Genomic DNA, 24,747 nt, shown 5'->3' with positions numbered 1-24,747 from the left:
GAGACACAGCGGACCTCAAACGGAAAGTGCAAAAGCTGGAAGATGACAATGTTATGCTGAAGGCTAAACTCGATGAACAAGAAGGCCGCTCGGGCGCAATAACGTATGCCTGATAGGCGAACCAGAATCCGAAGGAGGCCCAGCCTTAGATTTATTTGTAGAAGACCTAATACACAACCAACTCAAGCCAAAAGGACTGTCCAACTATTTTTCGTTGGAACGTGCCCACCGAGTACCTGGGGGTAAGCCAAAACCAGGAGCACCACCGAGACCTATTTAGGCAAGAATCTTTAACTTCCGAGATCGTGACACCATTTTGCAGGCTGCACGTGTCACTCCGCCGCTCAAAATAGACAATTCAGAAATAACTTTCAATCCGGACTATACGGCGGCAGTGGCACAACAACGGAGAAGTTTCACTGATGTAAAGAAATAACTCAGAGTCCGTGAATTAAAGTACTCAATGATTTTTCCGGCTAAGCTACGCGTTGAATCAGAAGGAAAAACGTGGTTCTTTGAATCGCCAAGAGAAGCGCAAGATTGGCTGGAAGGCTGGAGACCAGCTAAAGGAACTAAGAACCGGGATGTAAGACGTAACGCCTAAAGATGAACTTCACCTATAACCATCGGGAGAAGGGTCAAGAATCGACACGCAATATTGTACTGTTGATATTTGCGAACACTGATCCACTACTGGAGACCCACAGAGTCTGCATTTGTTCAGCGGCATTCATCCTGGTCATGGCTCAGGATTGTGTGGTGAGACTGTGGGGGCTGCCCTACCACTGCCCTAATGTTCCGGACGCTCACCTTGAGGAAGAACGCAGAGACATAGAATGGGACTCCCGAAGGTAGGCAGCATAAATTTAAAAACAGCACAGAGCGGACACTTACAGGGGAGGGGATTAAAAAAAGACACAGAAGTCTCACCCTCACGAACAATACAGTTGCCTTGGGACAATAAGCGCTCCGCTCAGTTGGGGAGGTGGAAGGTTTTTGATCCACCGGGCAAGGAGGCAGGGAGGGGGGTACGGGTTTTAGATTCAATAGATTTCTTAAGGTTTTGTTATATGTTATTTGTTTTTCAATCTCTCCATGATCATCTATGTTTGAAAATATGGATTACGTCTCCACAAACGCACACACTGGATCCATTACACCGATCTCTCCATAGACACATCTTATATACTGTATGGCTAACCGCTGCTTCTGCGGTCCCCTTGCTGGGGCTACTGATAGGCCCACCACGGGATGGCATACAATTTCATTCCGCCCACCTTAACATGCCAGTTGTCAGACTACACTCACCCCTCATGCACTGTGCCAGATAGTGAACTACGGGAACATGGTTCCCAGACGCCACGAATGACTTCTCCCCCTCCCCCCCTGACAATTATCTCCTGGAATGTAAATGGATTAGGGCACAAAATAAAGAGGGGACTGGTCCTACAATACTTAAAACAAAGAGCCCCGGCGGTGGTACTACTCCAGGAAACACACCTAATGGGGACGGCCTGCAAAGCACTAAACCGATGATGATTCAAAATGGCTTCGCATGCTGAATTCTCCTCAGGGTCACGAGGGGTTGGTATCCTGATACACAAGGGCTCTCCGTTGATAATTAAAAATACATGGGCAAATGATCAGGGGCGCTTCACTGCAATCGCTTAGCAATGGGAAGGACGCAATTATAACAAAGTCTCAGTATATATCCCCCCGACGCTACATCAAGGTGCCTTCCAAGACCTTGGGAAATTACTGCTTGATCTCCCTGAGGGAGAATTAATCTAAGGGGGAGATTTTAATGCAGTGCTTGACTCGACCATAGATCGTAATCCTCCCTGGGAATCAGGTAGACCCACTCATGCTTTTGGGGAATTTCTAGATGCTGTAGGACTGACGGACATGTGGAGACTTAAACTTCCTGTCGACCGACACTATACATTTCACTCGGGCGCACACAACAGTCTATCCCGTATAGACTACATACTGACACTAGCGATTCCTCTGGAGAAAATAACGGCAATAGAACATTTACCGAGAGGAATTTCAGACTACTCCCCGATTCAGCTCACCTACACCACGCACCTACCTAGGCGACAGAATCTACCCTGTACACCCAGGCTATCTGAAGAATCATAAAATATCAAAAACACTCACAACTTCCACCGACCACTATTTCGAAGAAAATCTAGCATCGGTAGACTCGCCTTCCATCCTCTGGGAAGCGTATAAAACCGTCATTAGGGGCCAGGCCATCTCGACGATCACTAGGTACAAGTGGGAACATAGGGAACAACTTGATTCACTAGAGGTCGCACTGCAGAGAGCGGAAACAGCCCACGCTTTGGATCCCACTGACAAAACAGCACATACACTGGCAACCGAAGAATACAGAGCATATGCGGAAGATATGGCGAAAACTAGACGCACAGATACCTTACATAGGATTTATGAATTAGGAGATAAAACGGGAAAAATGCTTGCATGGATAGAGAGGAGGGAAAAGGCAGACCGATGGATAGCTCAGATTGCACTAGCGGACGGGTCCACCACCACAGACCCCCAAATGATAGTAGAAGAACTGGCCACATATTTTGAAAAGGTATACACTCCACGGGGCACAATGACGGGGGACGAGTGCCTGCAATTCCTCGACAGCATACCGGTGACCACACTTTCACCCGAAGACGTGCACACACTTGAAAATGACTTAACGGTAGAAGAAATTGGACAGGCATTGGCAGATCTCCACACTGGGAAGGCGATGGGCCCAAATGGTCTACCGGTGGAACTCTACAACAAGCTTTCTCAGAAAGTCACCCCCCACATGCTCCCCATGTATAACGACTGTCTAGCACAAGGCATAATGTCCAGAGACCAACGAATAGCTACTATCGTGGCAAATCATAAACCAGGAAAGCCCTCGGAACTCACATCTTCCTATCGCCCGATATCATTAATGAACGCAGACGCAAAAGTACTGGCAAAACTGTTAGCACTCCGACTGCAACCCCACCTCACGACTTTGGTTCACACAGACCAGTCCGGCTTTATGCCTGGACGGAGCACCTCTCTTAATCTTAGACGTCTTAATGGAGTGCTCCACCGCATTCCGCTCCTGCAGGAGGATGCGGCCATCCTGTCACTAGACGCCACAATGGCGTTCGACCTTGTGGAATGGCCGTTTCTTTTTGCGGTGCTCCAAAAAATGGGTTTTGGCCCAAGATTTTGTGGTTGGATCAAGGTATTGTACTCGGCCCCCCTAGCCCATGTGGTAGCCAATGGGCATATCTCACAAGAATTCGCACTGGGACGTGGGACATGACAAGGGTGCCTGTTGACCCCGCTCCTATATGCGCTTATCTTAGAACCGTTGGCGACGAGAATACGTACGGAACCGTTGATTTGTGGAATCACATGGGAAGCGGGCTGGAAAGACCACATCTCACTGTACGCCGATGACGTGCTAATATATCTAACGTCACCCACAGATTCAATAGAGGCCCTGATGCGTGTCCTCACGTCATATGGGGCAGTATCGGGATACACTATAAATTGGACAAAATCACTTTTGTATCTACTGCACGGCCGAATGCCAGCCATGCCCCCTGACTGCACATTACAAACAGTGACCAGAGGGTTTAAATATTTAGTCATCTACGTTACCCCACAAGAATCATCTGTCTTCACAGAGGAGAATTTGATGAAACCCCTGCGGAGGCTCAAATCGGATGCCACCCATTGGAGATCCCTCCCACTGACACTTCTGGGAAGGGCAGCACTCTTCAAAATGCTCGCACTCCCCAGGTCCCTCTAAGCACTCCAAAATCCCCCATTCCCAGTCCCTCTCTCCTATTTTAAAGCCATTGACGCGGAGATCTGCTCCTTACTATGGGATGGGAAACCGGCCCGTATAGCACAATCTAAATTGGTCCGCAGTTGGTACGACGGGGGTATAGCTTTACCGAGTATCAAACTGTACTATTGGGCCACACAACTGATGATTGTAAACCAATGGCTTCACACTCCGCAACATGACCCGGCATACAGACTTGACAGACATGTACTTCCTGTGGAGCAATTGATGAAGTCCCTATATACAAATAAAAAACGGCGCACACTTACAGGCCCCACGACACACACGATCAAGATCTGGCACACGGCACAAAGAGCCCTGAGATGGGAGGGAGTACTCACATTTGCCACCCCGCTCTGGGAGACACGCTGCCTTGGCACCCTGGCTAATACCAAGGGCTTCAGGCAATGGGACCTCATTGGCATCATGAAGATAAGGAATCTGTGGATTAGGGGAGAAATCATATCCTTTGCAGCTCTACAGGAAAGGTATGGAATGGCGGATACTGAATTGTACCGATACATCCAAATTAGACATACATTACAGAGTGCAATCTCACCGGGCACTAAACTGGCTGACTCCTCTCCACTTGAAGACAGACTCCTCACTGACTACTTAAATAAAAAAGCTATCTCACAAACATATCGCAAACTAGTGAACAATCTCCCGGATCCTATGGTTGTGCTGCGTAGCAAGTGGGAGGTGGAGCTAGGTGACATAGACTCAGATTGGATGGATGCGTTGGCATCGGCCAGGGATGCGGCGATCCCGTCCCGGCTAAAACTAATACAACTTAAGGTGTTACACCGAATATACTACTCTCGCACCATGTTACATAGACTGGGCCATGCGCCTGATCCGACCTGTCTAAGGGGTTGCGGACTAACAGGAACATACTTTCATATCATATGGGAATGCCCTACAATACAAGCTTACTGGGAACAGGTATTGACTGAGCTCTCAGAAGTGGGCGAGGCAGAGATCCGGCTTGACCCCGGATGTTGCTTGTTAAATATTTGGCAGCCGACAAACCTCAACCTGGGACTACAGACTTGGGCGACGCTTGGGTTGGCAATTGCGAAAAGGAATATTGCTAGGAACTGGGGATCTTGAATAGTGCCCACACAGACACAATGGGAAAATTATATGGATGCAGCAATGGTGGCGGAAAGGGCAGTCCATACCCATATGGGCTGTCCCAAGAAATGGTCCAAGATATGGGGGAAATGGAACGAATCCCGAGGGAATATTTGTGAGCCTCCACAGCTCTCAACGAACCCCGAAGCTAGCCGATAAGCCCATACGTTTTTCAAAGTACTTATGTTGCATGCAGCCAAATACCAAATGCATAAGTAATTGTAGCTTGTTGTATCTAGAGTCCTGCACGGTATTGACACATAGCCATGTATAAGCAGCATATGCTACCCTCTATGATAGCCTGGACTCAGGTTGGGGGGGCAGCGGTGGGATGGGAAATGTCGATTGAAAAGCCAAACGTATATTTCAAATGCACACTGTGAGCACTGAAAACCATATACTGTATCCTGGTATTATCAATGGAGATGATTTTGTTTATTGATGTTCATTTTATGCATAAATGTACAATGCTGATGACAGATTACTAATAAAATAAAAAAAATAAAAAAGGATGGCCAGGCCCAAATCATCGTAGTGGCTATTGGCTGTCCAGGAGAGTGTAGTACCCGGAACTTGTATGTATGGACATCTGTCCTCTGATCAGGCTACTACTTATGATGCTCCTCTGTCGCAGCAACAGAGTAAGGTCCTCTACCAGAATCTGCGCAATCTACACCTATATGTGTGGAGATTGAGCAACGGCATTTGATCTGTTGCCTGCGGTGGTAGATGTCATCCTCGCTGCCAGGTGCCCTTTGACATAATCCATTCATGACGGACACTAGGACAAATTTGTGACCTGGTGTAGCATTAATAAGATTGATCCTTTGCAAACAAAACTGTTGGACATCAGTTATGGTTTTATCTTCGGGCCAGCAAGGCGTTGAAGAGGCTACTATCAAAGGGTATTTGTCAGTCCTTTCAGCCTTTCTTCGTGTACCGGACCAACCGTTATTGGTGAGTGATAGGACAGCATTCTTGCCAAAAGTCATGTCTCTCTTTCAGGTTGGGTAACCCATCACTCTACCAGCATTCTGTGTTTCCCCTCGCCCCCTGAAAGAGGAGAAGAGATCCCCCAAAGGTCTTTAGGCTTTCACATTGATCATACTAAGGAACACTGTGTGAAGGATCAGCTTTTTGTGGGGTTCCCTGTGGCGAAGAAATGGAAGGATGTGCAGAAGAAGGCCCTAATGAGTTGGATAGTCCTCTGCATCAAGATCTGCTAAGCAGTGGCCAAGAAGCAACCGGAGATGGTCTGAAAGTCCATTCCACTAGAGATAAGGCTAGTACCAATGCATTAACTCACATCTGCCAGGCTGCGACATGGACATCAGTGCGTACGTTCATATGAAACTCTACTAACTTGATAGCCAAGTCCAGTGGTAGGGGCATATTGCCCTGCTTGATTCTGCAGAACATTTTGGTATGAGTCCACTCCACAAACCCCCCCCCCCACCTCATTAGAACAAGTTATTTGCCTTTGGTGGCACTCTTTCTGTTTTATACTCTATCTAGCCCCAGATACCCCACTGACGTTCTGTTGAGTGACCTAATTCTAACACCTAAAAAGGTCCCAAATTATTATTCTGCACTCTCCTGCAACATTTGCCTGGACCTACGAGTCAACCTGGAAAAGTCGTCCCTAGTGCCTTCGCAATCCCTTCAATTTTTAGGGGCCATGCTTCACACAAGAGAAGCAAAAGCTTATCAGTCAGAGGAGCGGATTCAAAAAATGTTAAACCTGGCATCAACCCTACAGTCAAAAAAGTACACTTCTGTGAGAATATACTAGTCATTGTTGGGGACGATGTCTTCCTGTATCCCATTGATACCAAATTGCCGTCTCCATATGAGACCTTTACAGGAACTCCTCGACAAGCAGTGGATTTAATCCCAGGGGTCTTTTGACGATCGGATCTCCATATCTCCTCAAATCCGACAAGCTCTGTCATGGAGGAAGATCAGAAAACATTTAATACAAGGTCTACTATTCGAGCCCCAGCGTCCCAGTTACGCAATGATGTCAGATGCTTCGCTTCAAGGTTGGGGGGCACATCTCCAGGACCTCGAAATCCAAGGTCATTGGTCCAAGCAAGAAGCTCAACTACATATCAACATGGAACTGAAAGCAGTGTTCCTGGGTTTAAAAGCTTTTCTCCCCAGGACACACGATTCTACAGTTATGATAAAAACAGACAGGACAACAACAATGTTTTACCTCTTGAAACAAGGAGGTACACGATCGAAGCTGCTGTCAGCACAGGCGCAACAAATTTGGAGATGGCTACTGCTTCACAACATCTCCATTAAGGTGCAACACATTACAGGGATAAACAACACAAGGGCAGATATTCTGAGCAGATCAGCCAGTGTGTCTCACGAGTGGGAGCTAGCTCAAAATCCACTCCTAAGAGTGTTTCGTCGGTGGGGCACGCCAAGGTTAGATTTGTTCACAGACCAGAACAACTCAAAATGCAAACATTTCGCAAGCAGGTTCCCGCAGGCGGGATCATGGGGCAATGCGCTGCATCTATGTTGGACAGGAATGTTCGCTTATGCATTTCCTCCATTCCCTCTGATATCGAGAGTACTTCGGAAAATGACATCAAAGCCATGCCACTTAATCCTGATAGCCCCAGCTTGGTTGAGGCAAGCTTGGTTCTCGGAGCTTCTCCATCTTTAAATAGCTCCCAGGATTCCGTTTCCAATATCACAGGATCTGATTTCTATGAACAAAGGACAATTCTCCACCCAAATTTGACATCGCTGAATTTATCAGCATGGAACATCATGAACATGAATTCCGATCTCTAAACATCTCTCAAGAATGCCGGGACATACTTTCTCAATCTCTGGCAATTTCAACAAACAGAACATATACAGCAAAATGGAAAGATTTTGTCAGTGGTGTGCATCTCAGGCTTTACACCCCTTCACTGCCTCTCCGGAACAAATTCTGCCACATCTGCTCCATTTATCTAAAGCAGATCTTTCTCATGCATCCTTAAAAGTACACTTGGCAGCAATTTCAAGATATAGAAGAGTTCCAACACAAAGAGTAGTTAAAGAATTTCTCAAAGGACTTTTTAGAGTGTTTCTTCCGATTCAACATCCTCTGGTCCCTTGGCACCTTAATACAGTTCTATCACCGCTCATGAAGCCTCCATTCGAACCGGTGCACAAAGCAGATTTACAGTTCAGTTCGTGGAAGACAGATTTGCTGTTGGCCCTCACACCTGCAAGGAGGGTTAGCTAGCGAGATTCAAGCTTTCTCAATTGCAGAACCATTCCTTCAGTTTCGACAAGACAAAGTAATACTGAGGACAAACCCAAAATTCATTCCTAAGGTTCCTACAATCTTTCATCTAAATGAACCTGTAGTGTTACCTACATTTTTCTGAACTCCTTCGACAGAGGCGGAGAGAGCCCTACACTCTCTAGACAGTAAACGTTGTTTAAAGTTCTACATCGACAGAACAAAATTGTTTAGAAAAACAAAGCAGTTGTTTGTAGCCTTTTCTGGACCGAGGACAGGTCTAGCTTTATCCACATCAAGTATCCCGAGATGGATTGCATCGGCCATTCTCAAGTGTCAGGAGAAGGCTGGGAAACTCCTGCGTTCCAAAGTGCAAGCTCATTCCACCAGGAAGATGGCGACCTCAACGGCCTTGTTTGCAGGAGTGTCACTTCCAGACATTTGCAGAGCAGCGACTTGGAAGAGCGTACACACTTTTACTAGACACTATTGTCTAGATACTGCATGGAAAGAGGACACAGCAGTGGGACAAGCAGTTCTTCGACATTTATTTCAATAAGGTATTGTTGTTTAAACTATGTGCTTCTTTGTCAAAGTAAACATGTGTGTATATATATATATATATATATATATATTCCTGTGCGAAACTCCTGCTTTCTAAGGAGCAAAGATTGAGGCGCACTATATATATATATATATATTATTGGTCCGTGCTTGGTGTATCTGTGCCAGCTGGGATTGCGACGCGCGGAATATACTTTGGTCTACGATATATATATATATATATATATATATATATATATAGATAGATATATATATATATATAGATATATAGATATAGATATAGATATATAGATAGATAGATATAGAGGTTTATAGATATAGAGGTTTATGGATATATGTTTGGATTATCCACTATATTAGTCCTGTTATGTATATGCTGCATTTCCCCATCGTGGTTAGCAGAGACTATTTATTAATACTGGATGGTGTTCAAAAGTTTATACATCACAAGGTTTAGGAGCAGAGCCCAGAGATCTTATCCTGGAAATGCTATGAGATATACATACTACTTGCTACTCTGATACAAGCATGTGAATCTATGAAAGATTCAATACTGGAGAAAAAACTAGTTACTTACCTGTACACTATGGTTCTCCAGTATTATCTTTCATAGGTTCACATGCGCCCGCCCACCTCCCCGTTTCTCAGGTAGAAAATTTTACCTCCAGATATATCCATGTCTCTCACTTGGGGCTGGAAATCTGAGGTAGGAGAGCTCTGCTGGGGAGTGTGATGTCAGGGCTTTCTGCTGATTGGCTGAGTTTTAGACCAAACAACAAGGAGGTCTGGTTACCAAATTATGTCATCCCCTATGGGATTTTCTATGCAGTTTCTCTCCATGGTACTGCTATGGTCATTCTGTTACCGTGAGACTCCCACCATGACGACAGGGAAGATACAAGCATGTGAATCTATGAAAGATAATACTGGAGAACCATAGTGTACAGGTAAGTAACTCGTTTTTTATTTAACATAACATTCAACATGTTCAATGTTAACCTTTATTTGTATTGTTTCTCATGTACACTAAATAGTTTGGAAGGGAAAAAAACTCATGTGTCTTACAATTTTTATCGATAGGCATCATCCCAGGGTATTCCCGCACATTGGCAATGGGGAGCTCCACAGGTAAATGTATATTTACTAACGTTCCATCTCATATATTGCACTCTGATTTAAAAGTGAATATTTTACAAAGCTCTTAAAGTACTCTTTTTGTAATGTTGTTTTTTTGGGGGGGAATATAGTAATAAAATAACCTGTAAATTGGCACTCACGTTCAGAATCATGATCAGATTTCCCAAGTCTGTGACTTTCCAAATTAGGCATTGGATGTAAATCCTGGTGGTTTGAAGTTATGCTCTCTTAAGATGAGCCCGCTTGTGGAAATAGGCCCTGGAATGCAGATCCATGAGTGATCACCTATCTTTTTATTCTGTTCCCTTATGGTGTGGTAGATATTGTCAGTTTGTGGTGACGGCAGGCCGCACCCTTCCCGCTAAACCATTTCTGTTTTTCACCAGCCCCCTGACCTGGGTTCCCGGGGAAATGATGGTTTTTCTTTTCCTGCCAATAATTATTTCATGTCGCCGACATTTAAGTAACTTTTATTTCTTGTGTTTAGCTGATTTTTTGTTTTGATCATCTCCAAAGAAGGCCTTTGTTGCTTTTGTCATTTAGATAACCGGCTATTGCTCACATCTAGACCACGGGGAAATGAAAACCACCTAGCGTTACCTTAGCCAAGTCCCCTTCAAGATCTCACTCGTCTATTATGAACTACATCACAGGGGCAATGGGGGACATAGAAAAACAGATCCTTAGTTTGGAAGCAAAAGAAACATTAACAACCTGCACTGGGGTGGGGGGTTTGATTTGATAAACACAAGTTTTGCGTCTTTACCCGAGACCCATTTTAATGATGACTCTGATAAAGACGAGAATCTACAGAATTCCACCGTACTGTGCTCCTCAAATCTTCACCCGCCAACCAAATACCCCAAAATGCCTAACAGCAGTACTAATGATCATACTGAGGCCATGCAGGGTGGAACAGTACGGGTTAAAAAGAAGGCATTCGCCCCGAAACAGGCAGCCATTACTAAGCCACCCAGAGGTGGCAATAAAAACTGTCAACTGTCCCCCTGGGCCATACCTCATTGGTGGCTTCAGTTAAGTCTCTGATAGACTTCATTAGGCTTCTTTTAGTGCTTTTAGTGACAAACTTAAAGCGATTGAGCATACTGTATTAACCTGTGTAGACTTACTAGGGACGATTAAGTCATACCCGGTAGCCAATCATCACAAGGAGACGCCATGGGAGCACCGTATGGTAACACCAATAGTAGCGGTTTAAATTCTAGACATTCTGTTAACCTTCCACCACAGCTGACTACTTCAGGGAACAATGATCTTTTGGCAAATAAGGTGTACCTGGTCTAACAAGCACCCGCTTTAGTAGTCAGCAATCCTCCTAAACCAAGGACTTCTTCTCCCCCCCCCTTATTAACAAATATTTTTGAAGAAACGCCTCTAACTTCTCCTTGTCCAAACGAGACAGATTAGATCTTCCTCCAGCTGTGACCCCCTAAGTGGTTATTCTGGCCAATGTGCTGGCTCTTCTCCCGTCTATCCAAGAACCCTGGGATTCTCTAAGAAACAAATCTCTTAATTGGTAAAATGCAAGAGTGGGGATGGGGTAAGTCCTTTTTGCGGATGTCAAGATGGCTAGACGGGTCAAGTGTGTCGCCAGAGGTCCCAAATTATTTCATGGGGACTGCGTGGTAATTCCATCTTCTTTTTTAATTCTTTCTATTATAATTGTTATTATCATTTATAATCACATTTGTAGTTGTAATTCAACTCATGCCAACTTGTCATTTTTTTAATTTCTGTTCTTTTCTTTTTTCTTGAGGAATCCAATGAAAAGAATTTGAGAAATAAAAAACTCCAGAATTGGTTAAAACAATACTAGGTAGAGCAAGCCCAATGTTCCTGAATCCCGACCAAATTTCTGTTCTACGTCTTAGGTTTTTCTATCAATCCTTTTCACAAACCTCTATACAATTGCATTTGTTGTCACAACCACTTCTTCAATCACAATCCCTACCTCAACCGTTAACATCTGATCTGAATTATTCCTGCCCCCTAATCTCCCCATTTCGATCACTAACAGGTTTGACTGTCTCTCCTCCCTTACTGGTGTGGACTGACTGTGGGCAGCGACCCAGAACGGAGACAATTCTTATTTAACACTTTCCATAACTCCCACCCATCCTATCAGCTCACTGAGTGAGAAACGTTGATTGAATCTACTAACATGTGCCAAGCCAGGTTCTCCGAGCAGTGAGGGAAATGTAGTCCCCACAATCCAAAGTGCATGTGCCACTACTGTTTTATGTTGGAATGTAGTGGGGCTTTGTAGTAAGCATAATCTTTCAGAATGGTTACATTCTACGTCCGGTTTTAACATTATCTGCTGTCAAGAAACTTGGGCTGTTGTGCCAATCCATCTTAATGGCTTTAAAACATTTTATTCCCCAGCCAACCCCTCGAGATTTAGTAGGCTTAAAGGTGGCCTCTGCATTGATGTTTCTAATAAACTGGTTTACTCCTGTATAGCTGCAAAGTCTACTAATCCAATTTATCAAATAGTCTCTATAAAACTCTCAGGGTCGTTATCACTGGTATTAGTAAATTTTTATAATAATGCCCGCGATTTAGAAATATTGAAATCTCATGTCAACTGGACTACGACCTAGATTTACTAATTGCTAATGAGCCTAGAGATACAATTATTTTAAGGGGGGGGATTTTAACATTCAACTATGCCAGTTGCCATCCAACAAAATCTGCGGCATGATTACCCCCACTAATGATGACATCTCCCAGTTTATACATACAGAATATGGAGAGAAACTCCATGAGTTATCTTTTAAGTATGACCTGGGCTTTAGAAATGAGTTTGGCCGTTTGCCAGTTGACACAACTTGTACATTTAATGGTAGTGTGGGTTATAGCGTTATTGACTATCTGCTGTTCCCTAACCGCTATTCTGCTTTAGTTAACAAATTCACTCTACATGACCTTGCAATGAGCAACTATTTCCCTCAGAGCTTAGAGCTGGACATTAATTTTTCTAACAACCAAGAGGACTTCCATCGCACCTCATCTTTTGAAAGAATTGAATTATCTCACTTAAATGGCTTCACTCGGCGTTGGTCTATGGTTGATCCGACCACTTTTTTAGAGCAATTAATTTATCAGAAAGGCTTTTGATACCTGCTTAGAGGAGGCAACAGCGGCTAGTACTGTCATAGATGCATTTAACTTAATGAGTAATGAAATCAAGGCAGGGCCAAGCTCCCATCAGAAGAGAGGAATTGTAAGAACTAAGGCCTGGTTTGCCCATGCTTATACTCAGAGTCACAAAACTTGAAACAGGGTTTAAATACTTTACCTAGTAACATCACTGTAGTTCCAAACTGTAGACAGGCGTATAGGCTTGCCCTAAATGACCGTAAAAAGGGTTTGAAGGAGGAGGCCTGGGATCAATTGAACGAGGCATGTTGTTACAATGACAGCACAGCATTTTGGCGTGTTGTAAATTCCCCTTTCTTTAGTGATGATAAAAAGACCAGAGTCGAGATCGCAGTAACTGAAGAAGACTGGCTAGCCTACTATTCTAACTTAAACGCCAGTACAACTGAGTACGGCTGTAACTACCTTACATTAGCGCCTGTGGTCGACCCCTCCTTGTCCACACCCCCTCAATACCAGTTTGACCTTTACTTTACTCTGGGCGAGGTCAACTCGGCTCTAAAGTTGAGTAAAGGAGGCAAAGCGCCAGTCCCCGATGGCATCCAGATTGAACTTTTCATGATGGATACATCTGCCTGTGGATTCCTCACCTTATGAATATCCCCTGCACCAGCATTCCGTGGAAATTTTTCCTAGCTCTCCATGCCAACGCGGTCGTCACAATGCCATTGCTCCACATGACGTCACTGGAGCCATAAGAGGACCACGTCGGTGTGATGACGTCAGTTCCCTTTTGTCCACACTGTCAACGCTAACGTTTTTTTCTGGGACTCTCCATACTTCGACTGGATACTTTGTATTTTCGATTTGTATCTCTTTCTCTTTTGTCATGTCTGCCCCAAGGAAGTCAGGTTTTAAGCCCCGTTGGGAGTACCGTGGACATATGTCAATTACTGACCCGCATGAAAATTGTCTTTGGTGCTTATCTTCAGACCATGACGTCGAGGGATGTACTTCGTGCAGGAAGATGAATCCGAAGGCATTGAAGGAGCGAGAAGCCAATCTTTATATGGCCAAGGCAAGAAAAGAAAAAAGGGGTTGGAAAAGGTCTAAGTCCAGGTCATCGACATCGCATGACTCCAAGAGGAAACATAAGAAGAAGAGGAGACATGCTTCTCGATGCGATCCTCGAAGTCTGCGGTGTAGAATTCGCCTTCTCCTGTTCGACGTTGAGAAAAGGCTTGGTATCTCCTTCAGTGTCTCCTCAGGTGACTATTGCTCATTCTCCTTCATATAAAGGGACTCTGGAGCAGGCATCAATGCACAGAGATTCTCACTGGCTCCAGAAGGTGTGTCGAATCTGGCTGACCCAGAGGTTCCTTCGGCTCCGGCTGTTCCACCTGTGGCTCCAGCAGCTCCGAATCCAGAGGTACCTCATTCGGATCTCAAACCGGCTTCGAACCCTCAGTTTCTGATGCCGGGTTCGGATACCTCACATTTTTTTAATGCGATGTATGGCATGTTCGCCAGGGCCTCGTACCCTTCTGGAGCACCTTCGGGTCCCATGGGTCCTAGGGCATTTAATTTGGGTGTGCCTCACCAGTATCCTCAGACCCCCTTTATGCTATTCATGCCAGCGACGCTGACTGGCACGTTCTGGCTCTGAGGATGTTGACACCGTATGGTCAGTCCCCGGCTCCATTTTGTAAAGTTTCTCGAATTCGATCGGCACCGGCCACTGCAGTGGATCCATCTTCGCCGCCGCTCTGGGAGCCTTAGAAGCCGCTACCAAAGATGCGCTCGAGGAGAGAAGCGCAGAAGTTATTGGAAGAGCAGCAGTACCAGGCTGAAGAGAGAGAGGAAGGAGCGGTGTATGACACAGAGAATGTGTTTGAAGACCTGTGTGAGGCAAGTGAACTTGACACTTCTCCGAAGTGGGACTTTGCTTCTTAAAAGGCTTCCCCTTCTGAAAATATTTCTCCTTATCATACGGTCATTGGGAAGGCTGTTGAGCTTTTGGATTTGCAGCTTTCCATGGCGGAGTACAAGCCTAACCTTCTCACAGAAGTTCTTCATTCTCCGTCTTCGGTGGTTGAACCACTTTTACCATTTAATGATGCACTAACTGAGCCAATCCTCGATCAGTCTGCGAAGATGGTCTTTTCATCAGCCTGTAAGGCACTGAAATCTACCAACGCCACTTGCCTTTTGGGCAGGTATATTCATGCCTTAATGTACTCTGCTGAACAGATTCTTCCTAAGTTATCTGAGGTGCCAGTGTAATGGGTTCATCCATTGCGACAAGAAGGCATGCATAGTTAAGATCTTCTTGGTTCTCCCCTGACGTGCAGGCTGCTCTTCTTGATTTCCATTTTATGGGTCCAGGCTTTTTGGTGAAAAGGCAGACTCTGCCCTGCAAAGTTTTAAGGACAGTAAGGCAACGGCAAGGTCTTTGGGTCTGCAGACTCAGACAAGAGGCTATGGATATAAGCGATACCGTGGCTTTGGGAAGTCTTCCTTTCGTGGGTCCAGACAGCCTCAGCAACAGCAGCAGAACCCCTTGTATAAAAGCTACCGGGGTAAACGCAGAGGTTGCCTTCGTAGAGCCGGATGTCAACCCACTTCCTCCTCCTCCTTTACCTCCCCAACCCCTCCTGGTAATGTAGGAAAGCAGTCGTAGATCCGCCATCGTGGATCATGTAGGTCCTGTGGGAGGCCGGTTTACCCATTTTCTACCAGATTGGAAATTGATCACTTTGGACCTTTGGGTTTTAGATCTGGTAGAAAATGGGTACGCCCTTCCCTTCAGGGAATTCCCTCCTCCTTATCCTCCTTGCCAAGGGTTTTGCACTGAGGATCATTTACTTCTCCTTCAGAAGGAGGTTCTTGCTCTGTTGCAAAAAGGTGCAATAGAGGTGGTTCAGGAGCAGGAAATGAGTCAGGGATGCTACTCCCGGTATTTCCTGATTCCCAAGAAGGATGGCAGGTTATGTCCAATCCTGGACCTCAGAATTTTGAATCTGTTACTGAAGCTGGAGAGGTTCAAGATGCTCACCCTAGCGTAGGGTCTTCAGGCTCTGCATCAAGAGGACTGGATGGTGGCCATCAACTTACAGGATGCGTATTTTCATATCCCAAACCTGAAGTCGCACAGGAAGTGTCTTAGTTTTACGGTTGGGTCGAAACATTACCAGTTTGCTGTTTTGATCTTACTACCGCACCTCGAGTCTTCACCAAGGTGATGGCAGTGGTGGCTGCCCTTGTCAGGAGGTTGGGGATCCCAGTTTTCCCTTAACTGGACAACTGGCTTTTAAAGGCAGAGTCTCCAGAGATGGTGCTTCATCATCTGCCGGTTACAACCCAGCTGTTGTTCAAATTGGGGTTTTCGATAAATGTACCCAAGTCTCACCTGGTGCCCTCACAGCGCAACCTGTTCATAGGGGTAGTACTGAATACCACTGTGTGTCGAGCTTTCCCACCTCCACAAAGGATTCTCGACATTCAGGAAATGATTCCCTTGTTTCACTATAGAGCGGTTTGTTCCAGTTCTGAAGGTCCTTTGCCTGCTCGGTCTATTTGCTTCCGGCATCCTGTTAGTCAACCATGCATGCTGGCACATGAGGGCGCTCCAGTGGTGCCTCCGCAGGCAGTGGTGTCAGCACAACAGGGATCTCAGGGAGTCAGTCAGGATCTTCAGAGAAGCTGCAGCGGATCTGTCTTGGTGGAGCAAGGAGGGCAATCTGTCTTAAGGAAAGCCCTTTCATCTTCCTCCATCAATGGCGACACTGATAACGGATGCCTCTACCCTAGGGTGGGGTGTTCATCTGGGGGATCTGGAGATCAAGGGTCTGTGGTCTCCAGAGGAAAGGTTGCTTCACATCAACCTTCTGGAATTGCGGGCGATACATTTGGCTCTCAAGGCCTTTCTCCCTTCCATCCGCAGGCAGTCGGTACAAGTCCTGACGGACAGCACTGCCGCAATGTGGTATGTCAACAAGCAAGGAGGAATAGGGTCGTACCGTCTCTGCAGAGAGGCGTTGCGGCTCTGGTCCTGGGCTCAGGACCATCGGATTTTCTTGATGGCAAGTCATCTGGCCGGGGTTCAGAACGTGCGGGCGGACAGTCTCAGTCAGCAGTTCTCCACCGACCACGAGTGGAGGCTTCATCCGGAGGTAGTTCGACGCATCTTCTAGACGTGGGGAACTCCTCGGGTGGCCCTTTTATACCACTCTCGAGATCGGGCACTGCACGTCGTTCTGCAGTCTCCAGTTTCCTGGCAGGGAGTGTTGGGGAACGCATTTCAGTAGAGTTGAAGCTCGTAATTCCTTTACGCATTTCCTCCCATACCCTTGATTCCTCGGGTTCTGAGAAAGATTCACCAAGATTGGGCCCAAGTCATTTTGATCACCCTGGATTGGCCAAGAAGGGTGTGGTATACGGATCTTCTTCTCCTCTCGTCGCACACTCCGCTCTGTCTCCCTCTTAGGGTAGACCTCCTCTTTCAGTCGGAGGGGTGTGTTCCACACCCCCATCTCCAGAGCCTTCATGCCTGGAGATTGAATGGTGTGAACCCCAAGGAGTTAGGTCCTTTAGGACGTGGTGAAAGCTGGTCCCTTTTTAAAGTATACAAGAAATTGCCTAAACCACACTTACTGAAAGTAAAGACGACTTTTGGGGTCAAAGGACTATTTATTATGACCAGACCCTGGCATCATTATTTCATGCCACTTTTTTAATAATTTTTCTTTACATTTCTACTACACATTAAATAGCAAAAAGACAAAACACACTGTAGACTCTGATATTTACACTATTGTTCATACTACATAGCATGTAAAGTTACAAACTAACATAAATCATCCTACACAGAATCGTTACAAAAACACAACATTACATACAAAAAAATCAATGGATGAACAAGCTCAATAGAACGAGGAATATAATCCAACAAATGGCAATTGTTTGAAAAAATTATGTAGGCTAACTGATCCTAGTGTCTCTTTCAAGCCAACACTCTATTCCTCCAGATGTGCTGACGCGTTTCGAGGCCAGGCATCAAGTTCCTGGACTCTCATCAGGGACTTTTCTTTTGTGTCTGTAAGATGTAAACAAAACGTACGTTTTGTTTACATACTTCAGTATACTTCTCCATAGTGTAGTTGCACTCAAGAACCATTTGAAATGGCGCTACATACCAGACTCGAATTCGAGGGGAAGAAGGCTCGTAGGTCTTGTGGGGTAATAACCGGTTGTGCTTTAAGCATCACCTGTCACTGGTATCCCTTCAATGTGTTTATCAAGCAATCTAATACAAACAAGAAAAGTTGGAAGGGCGTTGGAAAACTCCAAACAACGTGAATTTAATAGCTCAAGTGTGTAGTGCTGGGGCAATACTTGGACATACCTTACTCATCGTGGTGGTTAGCCCAAGGTGTGTTAAAGGCAGGCGTCATGGTTTAAGCCGCTCTATCATCTAAACAGATGAAATTAAAAAACATTGTGTCTATTGTGCAAAACGGTGTGCCATGCATTAAGTGAATATTAGCCCAGCAAATGCCTACCTGACTCTGGTGTCCGTGTATCTCATACTACTATTCTTGGGATGCCTTCGTTCCTAGTTAACGAAGAAACAAGCTTTTAGAAGTGAATCTGCCTACGCATAGCATATTTTGTGTGCAGATGAGCTAAAACGTTCGTTTTACCTTCACTCCACGAGCGTGATCCGAAACACCACTTCTATCTCAATGTGAGTGACAAGCGGCCATTTTGGCTCGTTATTTACTAAGTTGCGGCCAGGTGCATTGTGGAACTTGTGGTTTCCACCCGGCGCACAGAGTTTTGGGTGGCATGTTTGAGCTACACTAGCGGCTCCCGGCAACGCGTGTATTCTATTGTAAACGCGTGTGCGTCGGGTGGCCTTAAAGCGGTGCACCCATGTGTTAAAAGCGGGTCGCAGCCTTGTAACGTGGTTGCAGCGTATTTAAGCCTGTGTACCCTCCAGGCGTAGGTACTCGTGTTTTAACATATGGACCGCTATTTGGCTGTAAATCAACAAGGGGAGTTTTAATTGTATTAAACTGCAAGGAAAAAGCAGATGTTTCAGTGGTCAAGGGATGTCGAGCACGAATGACTGTGCTGCGTCAGTGTCTCAATAAAGTTGTATCTGCACTATGTAACACATCATCAGCCCTAAAATTATTGGGATTAGGGAGACATACAAATCCAGCCAGATACATCACTGTTGGATGCCAAGTCACTCTTCAGGCCAAGAGGCCGCTACAATCGCGCTACCTCAGACAAATTATTTAGCCCATTCTGGGTGCTATTAAATTTCAAAATCAGATAAGCCTCTTTTTGTAAGAGGGTTCGTTCAACATCAAGGCATTGTTTCGCCAACTTGACTGTAAACAAGACCGTCCATTTAAAGTCATGTTCATGGTGTCCCTTCTCTAGAAAATGCTCCACCATAAGCGCTGTCATGACTCCGTTTTTAATACGGGAACGATGTTGGCTGATTCAGTGATTCACCTGTCGGCATGTCTTGCCAATGTAGAGCTTGGGGCACCGGCACAGTATTGCATAGACCACATTTTTGGTCCTGCAATTCGAGAAATCTGAGTGTTGCCATTTTACTCCTGCATGACTGAATTCCTTCCCCTCGAGTGTATTTGGGCAAGCAACACCATTACCACATTTGTGGTGGCCCTCGATGGGTTTGAGGTTCCATTGAGTGAGCAGGTTGCTTTTAGGTTTTGGGACTACAATATCAGCTCCTTCAAAAGAGTGAGATACACGCCTCAGGAGTGCCTCCTTCAAGTTAAAAAACGTACACCACTCGAGAAGCTAGTGTGCGTGACAACATTCTGTCCAGATATCCATAAAATGACACAGGCCGCGTTGAGGAAATGGCATTTTTTGGAGGGTTTAGACTGCCCTTTTCCGAAACCCATATTCGCCTACAAGAAGAACCAGAGCATTGGGCAACAACTAATATGAGCTGATATTGTAGTCCCAAAACCTAAAAGCGACTTGCTCACTCAGTGGAACCTCAAACCCATCGAGGCCCACCACAAATGTGGTAATTGTGTTGCTTGCCCAAATACACTCGAGGGGAAGGAATTCAGTCATGCAGGAGTAAAATGGCAACACTCAGATTTCTTGAATTGCAGGACCAAAAATGTGGTCTATGCAATACTGTGCCCGTGCCCCAAGATCTACATTGGCAAGACATGCCAACAGGTGAATCACCGAATCAGCCAACATCGTTCCCGTATTAAAAAAAGAGTCATGACAGCGCCTATGGTGGAGCATTTTCTAGAGAAGGGACACCATGAACATGACTTTAAATGGACGGTCTTGTTTACAGTCAAGTTGGCGAAACGATGCCTCGATGTTGAACGAACCCTCTTACAAAAAGAGGCTTATCTGATTTTGAAGTTTAATAGCACCCAGAATGGGCTTAATAATTTGTCTGAGGTAGCGCGATTGTAGCGGCCTCTTGGCCTGAAGAGTGACTTGGCGTCCAACAGTGATGTATCTGGCTGGATTTGTATGTCTCCCTAATCCCAATAATTTTAGGGCCGATGATGTGTTACATAGTGCAGATACAACTTTATTGAGACACTGACGCAGCACAGTCATTCATGCTCGACATTCCTTGACCACTGAAACATCTGTTTTTTCCTTGCAGTTTAATACAATTAAAACTCCCCTTGTTGATTTACAGCCAAATAGCGCTCCATATGTTAAAACACGAGTAGCTACGCCTGGAGGGCACACAGGCTTAAATACGCTGCAACCTCGTTACAAGGCTGCGACCCGCTTTTAACACATGGGTGCACCGCCTTAAGGCCACCCGACGCACACGGGTTTACAATAGAATACACGCGTTGCCAGGAGCCGCTAGTGTAGCCCAGACATGCCACCCAAAACTCTGTGCGCCGGGTGGAAACCACAAGTTCCACAATGCACCTGGCCGCAACTTAGTAAATAACGAGCCAACATGGCCGCTTGTCACTCAAATTGAGATCGAAGTGGCGTTTCGGATCACGCTCGTGGAGTGAAGGTAAAACGAATGTTTTAGCTCATCTGCACACAAAATATGCTATGCGTAGGCAGATTCACTTCTAAAAGCTTGTTTCTTCGTTAACTAGGAACGAAGGCATCCCAAGAACAGTAGTATGAGATACACGGACACCATAGTCCGGTAGGCATTTGCTGGGCTAATATTCACTTAATGCGTGGCACACCGTTTTGCACAATAGACACAATGTTTTTTCAGGTTTCATACGTCTTTATTTCGATTTTTGCATCATAAAAGACAATTGTACAAAAAGGGATAAAAGATACATAAAACGAATTAAAAACACCATATATACTTGAAACATTTCATCATTAAAAAAAGATTAAACAGTGTATTAAAGACCCAATGTGTGAAATACCCAGCTAAGATTAAGGATCAAGTTACTGCAAGTGTCTGGCTCTGATGATCCACGCCCACCCCGAGTACTTGGCCACACCTATTACCACCAACTCTGAGGTGTTGGTACGTAGCGCCCACAAAGCCTCAGTGCTCCCTCTAATTTTCATTCTACGACAGATAGGCCTAATCCATTTAGTTCTAGGGGCATGATAGGCGGGACATTCAAAGAGGAAATGACCCACACTCTCCTTATGGTCAGCACACCAGGGGCACAAATCATTAGAATGAGCAGACCAATTTTTGGTAAAAGACCTTACTGGCAGGGACCCGACTCGAAACTGATGGTATAGTTTTTTGTCTAGAGTTTTTATGATAACGTCCCAATAATTCTCCAGAAAAGGATCCAGTTTGTGGACCAAAAATCTGCCTGACAAGCTGGTAGCATCAGATTGCACAACAGATGCCCAATAAAGTGCTTTAAAAACTTGCTTCGTCGGGAAGGTAGTGGACCCCGGAGAAACCCACAGTTGGTTAAGACCCATGTCTTCCAAAATTTGTTTCACCTCATGTAGCCAGGGAATATTGCTAGAACCCAGTGCTGATCTCACTTCCGCCAATTCGCTGGCAAAGAGACTTAGATCCGGTGACGTCCAGATCCGTCTCCACAATGCTACTAGCCGATATCGAGCCATCTCGTTGATGGGTTTACAACCCATATCCAACAAGAGTGGTTTTATTGGTGTAGATTGGGGAAGACCTACCAAATTCCGCATGAATTTCTTTTGAACTTTTACCAATGACGATAGGTCCTTGTAGCCCCATAGGTCAGCCCCGTACAAAATGGCAGAACTGATTTTGGCTTCGTAGATCCTAAGTGCTGGTGTAACCCGTTTGGTTAACGACATTTTTTGCTCCTGAATTAAGCAGCCCGTAAGGCGTGCAAATTTTAGATGGAGCGCATCAATCTGGGGTTTCCAGCGAAAGCGATAGTCTATGGTCACTCCAAGGTATGTCATAACCTCCACTTGTTCAAGACTGACACCATTCATGCTAACAAAACTTTTAAATGGACGATTTTTTGTTAGGACCATGAATTTGGTCTTGCTCACATTTATTTGCAGATCGTTTAATTTGCAGAACTCCTCAAACCTATTAAGTGCAGTTTGCAGCCCTCTACTTGTCTTTGAGAGGAGTAGAGTGTCATCTGCGAAGATGAGCATTGGAAACTTAGACCCACCTAGGGAAGGAGCATCGGTGGGGGTATCAGCAAAAAACTTCACCACCTGATCAATGAACAATAAAAAAAGGGTAGGTGCCAAGACACACCCCTGACGGACACCTCGTGCTACGGGGAAGCTATCCGTCACCTGCCCTAGGTCTCCCCACCTTACCCTGGCAAAATTGCCCTCGTGTAATCTAACCACAAGGTCTAGGAGGTCTAGCAGTAATCCCAAGTTTCTCAAGACCGCCCACAGTTTAGCCCTTGGCACAAGATCGAAGGCCGACTTTAGGTCTACAAAGGCGGCATAGATGTATCCACCGCCCAACAGCACCACCTTCCAATATATCAGAGTAAATCTGAAAACCTGGTCGATGGTGCTGGTGCCTGATCTAAAGCCCGCCTGCAATGGGGAGAGAATACTTTCCATCTCCATCCACCCTTGGACTCTGGCAAGGACCACCCTGGCAACAATTTTTTGTAGGGAGTCGATTAAACATATAGGGCGGTAATTGCCCGGTGCCGAACGGTCCCCTTTTTTAAAAATGGGAAGAATTTCCGCCCCTTTCCAGGACTCTGGGATTCTTGCCCCCTTAGCGATAGCATTGGCGATCAAGGTTATATAGGGAACCCTTAGTTGGAGGTTTGTTTTAAATAAGTCTGCCGGAATAGAGTCCATCCCTGGGGCTTTCCCCGATTGGACCAGACGGAGAGCAGACTCGGTATCAATAGTCGTAAAGACTAGCGAGTGACTGTGGACAGGGTGCAGAGGTACCTGCTTCTCTTGCCCATTAAGAGGTTCTAGGTCAGGATCCTTAAACGGACAGGAGAAAAAGTCCACCCATTCTTCCGCAGACACATAGTTTACTGGGGTTTGAGAATCGGGGTTCCTACCCCATTTCACAATTTCCAAGAATTTTACCTGGTTCGAGGATACGCAGGCCTCAAAAAGATCGGACCAATGGCACTCGTCCCACTCTCTCTTCGCCTCCCACTGGGCTTTTTTATACATTTGACGTGCCGTTTTAATATCACAGGTATCCCTAGATTGAATGGCTTTAATTAGGTTACTATGTGCAGCCCTGCAGTTCTTAATATATCATTTTTTCCGGCAACCCGTTACCATCTCTTCCCCTCGTTTTGGCGGTAGAGTCAGGAGGGCCTTGAGTTTAATGAAACACTGTTCATGAAGATCACTGATCTGATGAACAGCATCCAAAGTGGGCGATAGATTCAGAATGGCACTCAAAGTCGTCGAAACTTCCTTCGATATGCCATCTAACAGGGTAACATCCTCCACAACCCTACACCATTTGACCCTTCTTCTATCATTAGTCAGGGCGGCCTCAGCCGTTATGCACTAATAGGGGCCTAGCGGGGTTGCCTGGTGTTGAACTTGGCCCTTATGGCAGGTTCACCCCTAATCTTTTTGCTTTTGGTATATGGTCTAAGTTGGTGATTTTTGGGTCTCTGCGCACTTTTTCCCTGTGTCCCAGAGTAAAGTGCGTGCGTGTAGTATGGCTGGCCTGCCCTCCCATAGGAATGCATGGGGAATATGTATGTCCATGTTAGTTCCTGATGCGTGGGGAGCGCAGGCTCGAGTTTGGTATGTGTGAACTCGTGAGAGTGAATGCTGCGCAATGGTATGTGCGGCTTGTATGTGTCTAGTGGGGAAGTGCTACTTCTAGACATTGATGTATGTGTGCAGGGAGGGTGCTGGAGCGTGATTGGCTGGAGCTGGCTGGCAAGCCTGGCTCCAGGAAGTCTGGATGGGTCTGCCCAGGAGTGAGTGGAGAGATCAGCATGAGTGATGTGTGGGAGGGCTGCACCTGGTTCCTGATAGGGCTGGGCTTTCCCCACACAATGCTGGCTCTGCCCCCCTGTGGTGCGTCTAACGACCCTAGCCTCCCCAGTGAATGAAAGGGGTGGTTGGGCCATCAAGGGTGCTCCAAAACCAGCTGCAACTGGTTTCCCCCCACCCTGCACCCTGAGACAAAGGATTCATGGGCATAAGAAGGGGCTGTGTCCCC

At 45.7% G+C, this 24,747-nt stretch overlaps 1 protein-coding gene across 10 annotated transcripts in view; it reads left to right on the top strand.

Annotated features, from left to right (window-relative positions):
- The window catches only part of BOLL (boule RNA binding protein), a 1,385,263-nt gene that overhangs the window by 1,047,863 nt on the left and 312,653 nt on the right, over positions 1-24,747 (top strand). For 8 of the 10 annotated variants that reach the window (XR_013608667.1, XR_013608668.1, XR_013608669.1 and 5 more), the window contains one exon: positions 9,897-9,944. The exons of the other annotated variants lie outside the window; for them this stretch is intronic. Coding sequence is in view for 5 of the 8 variants with exons in the window: in XM_078680447.1 (XP_078536573.1) it covers positions 9,897-9,944 (48 nt within the window). In the remaining 3 variants the exon portion in view is untranslated. Of the gene's footprint in view, positions 1-9,896; positions 9,945-24,747 lie in introns of those variants that run through there. 10 annotated transcript variants of the gene reach the window in all.

This window comes from Lissotriton helveticus, chromosome 3_1 (genome assembly GCF_964261635.1).
Source record: "Lissotriton helveticus chromosome 3_1, aLisHel1.1, whole genome shotgun sequence".
Lineage (NCBI taxonomy): Eukaryota > Metazoa > Chordata > Amphibia > Caudata > Salamandridae > Lissotriton > Lissotriton helveticus.
This window is presented reverse-complemented; position numbering and strand designations above follow the sequence as displayed.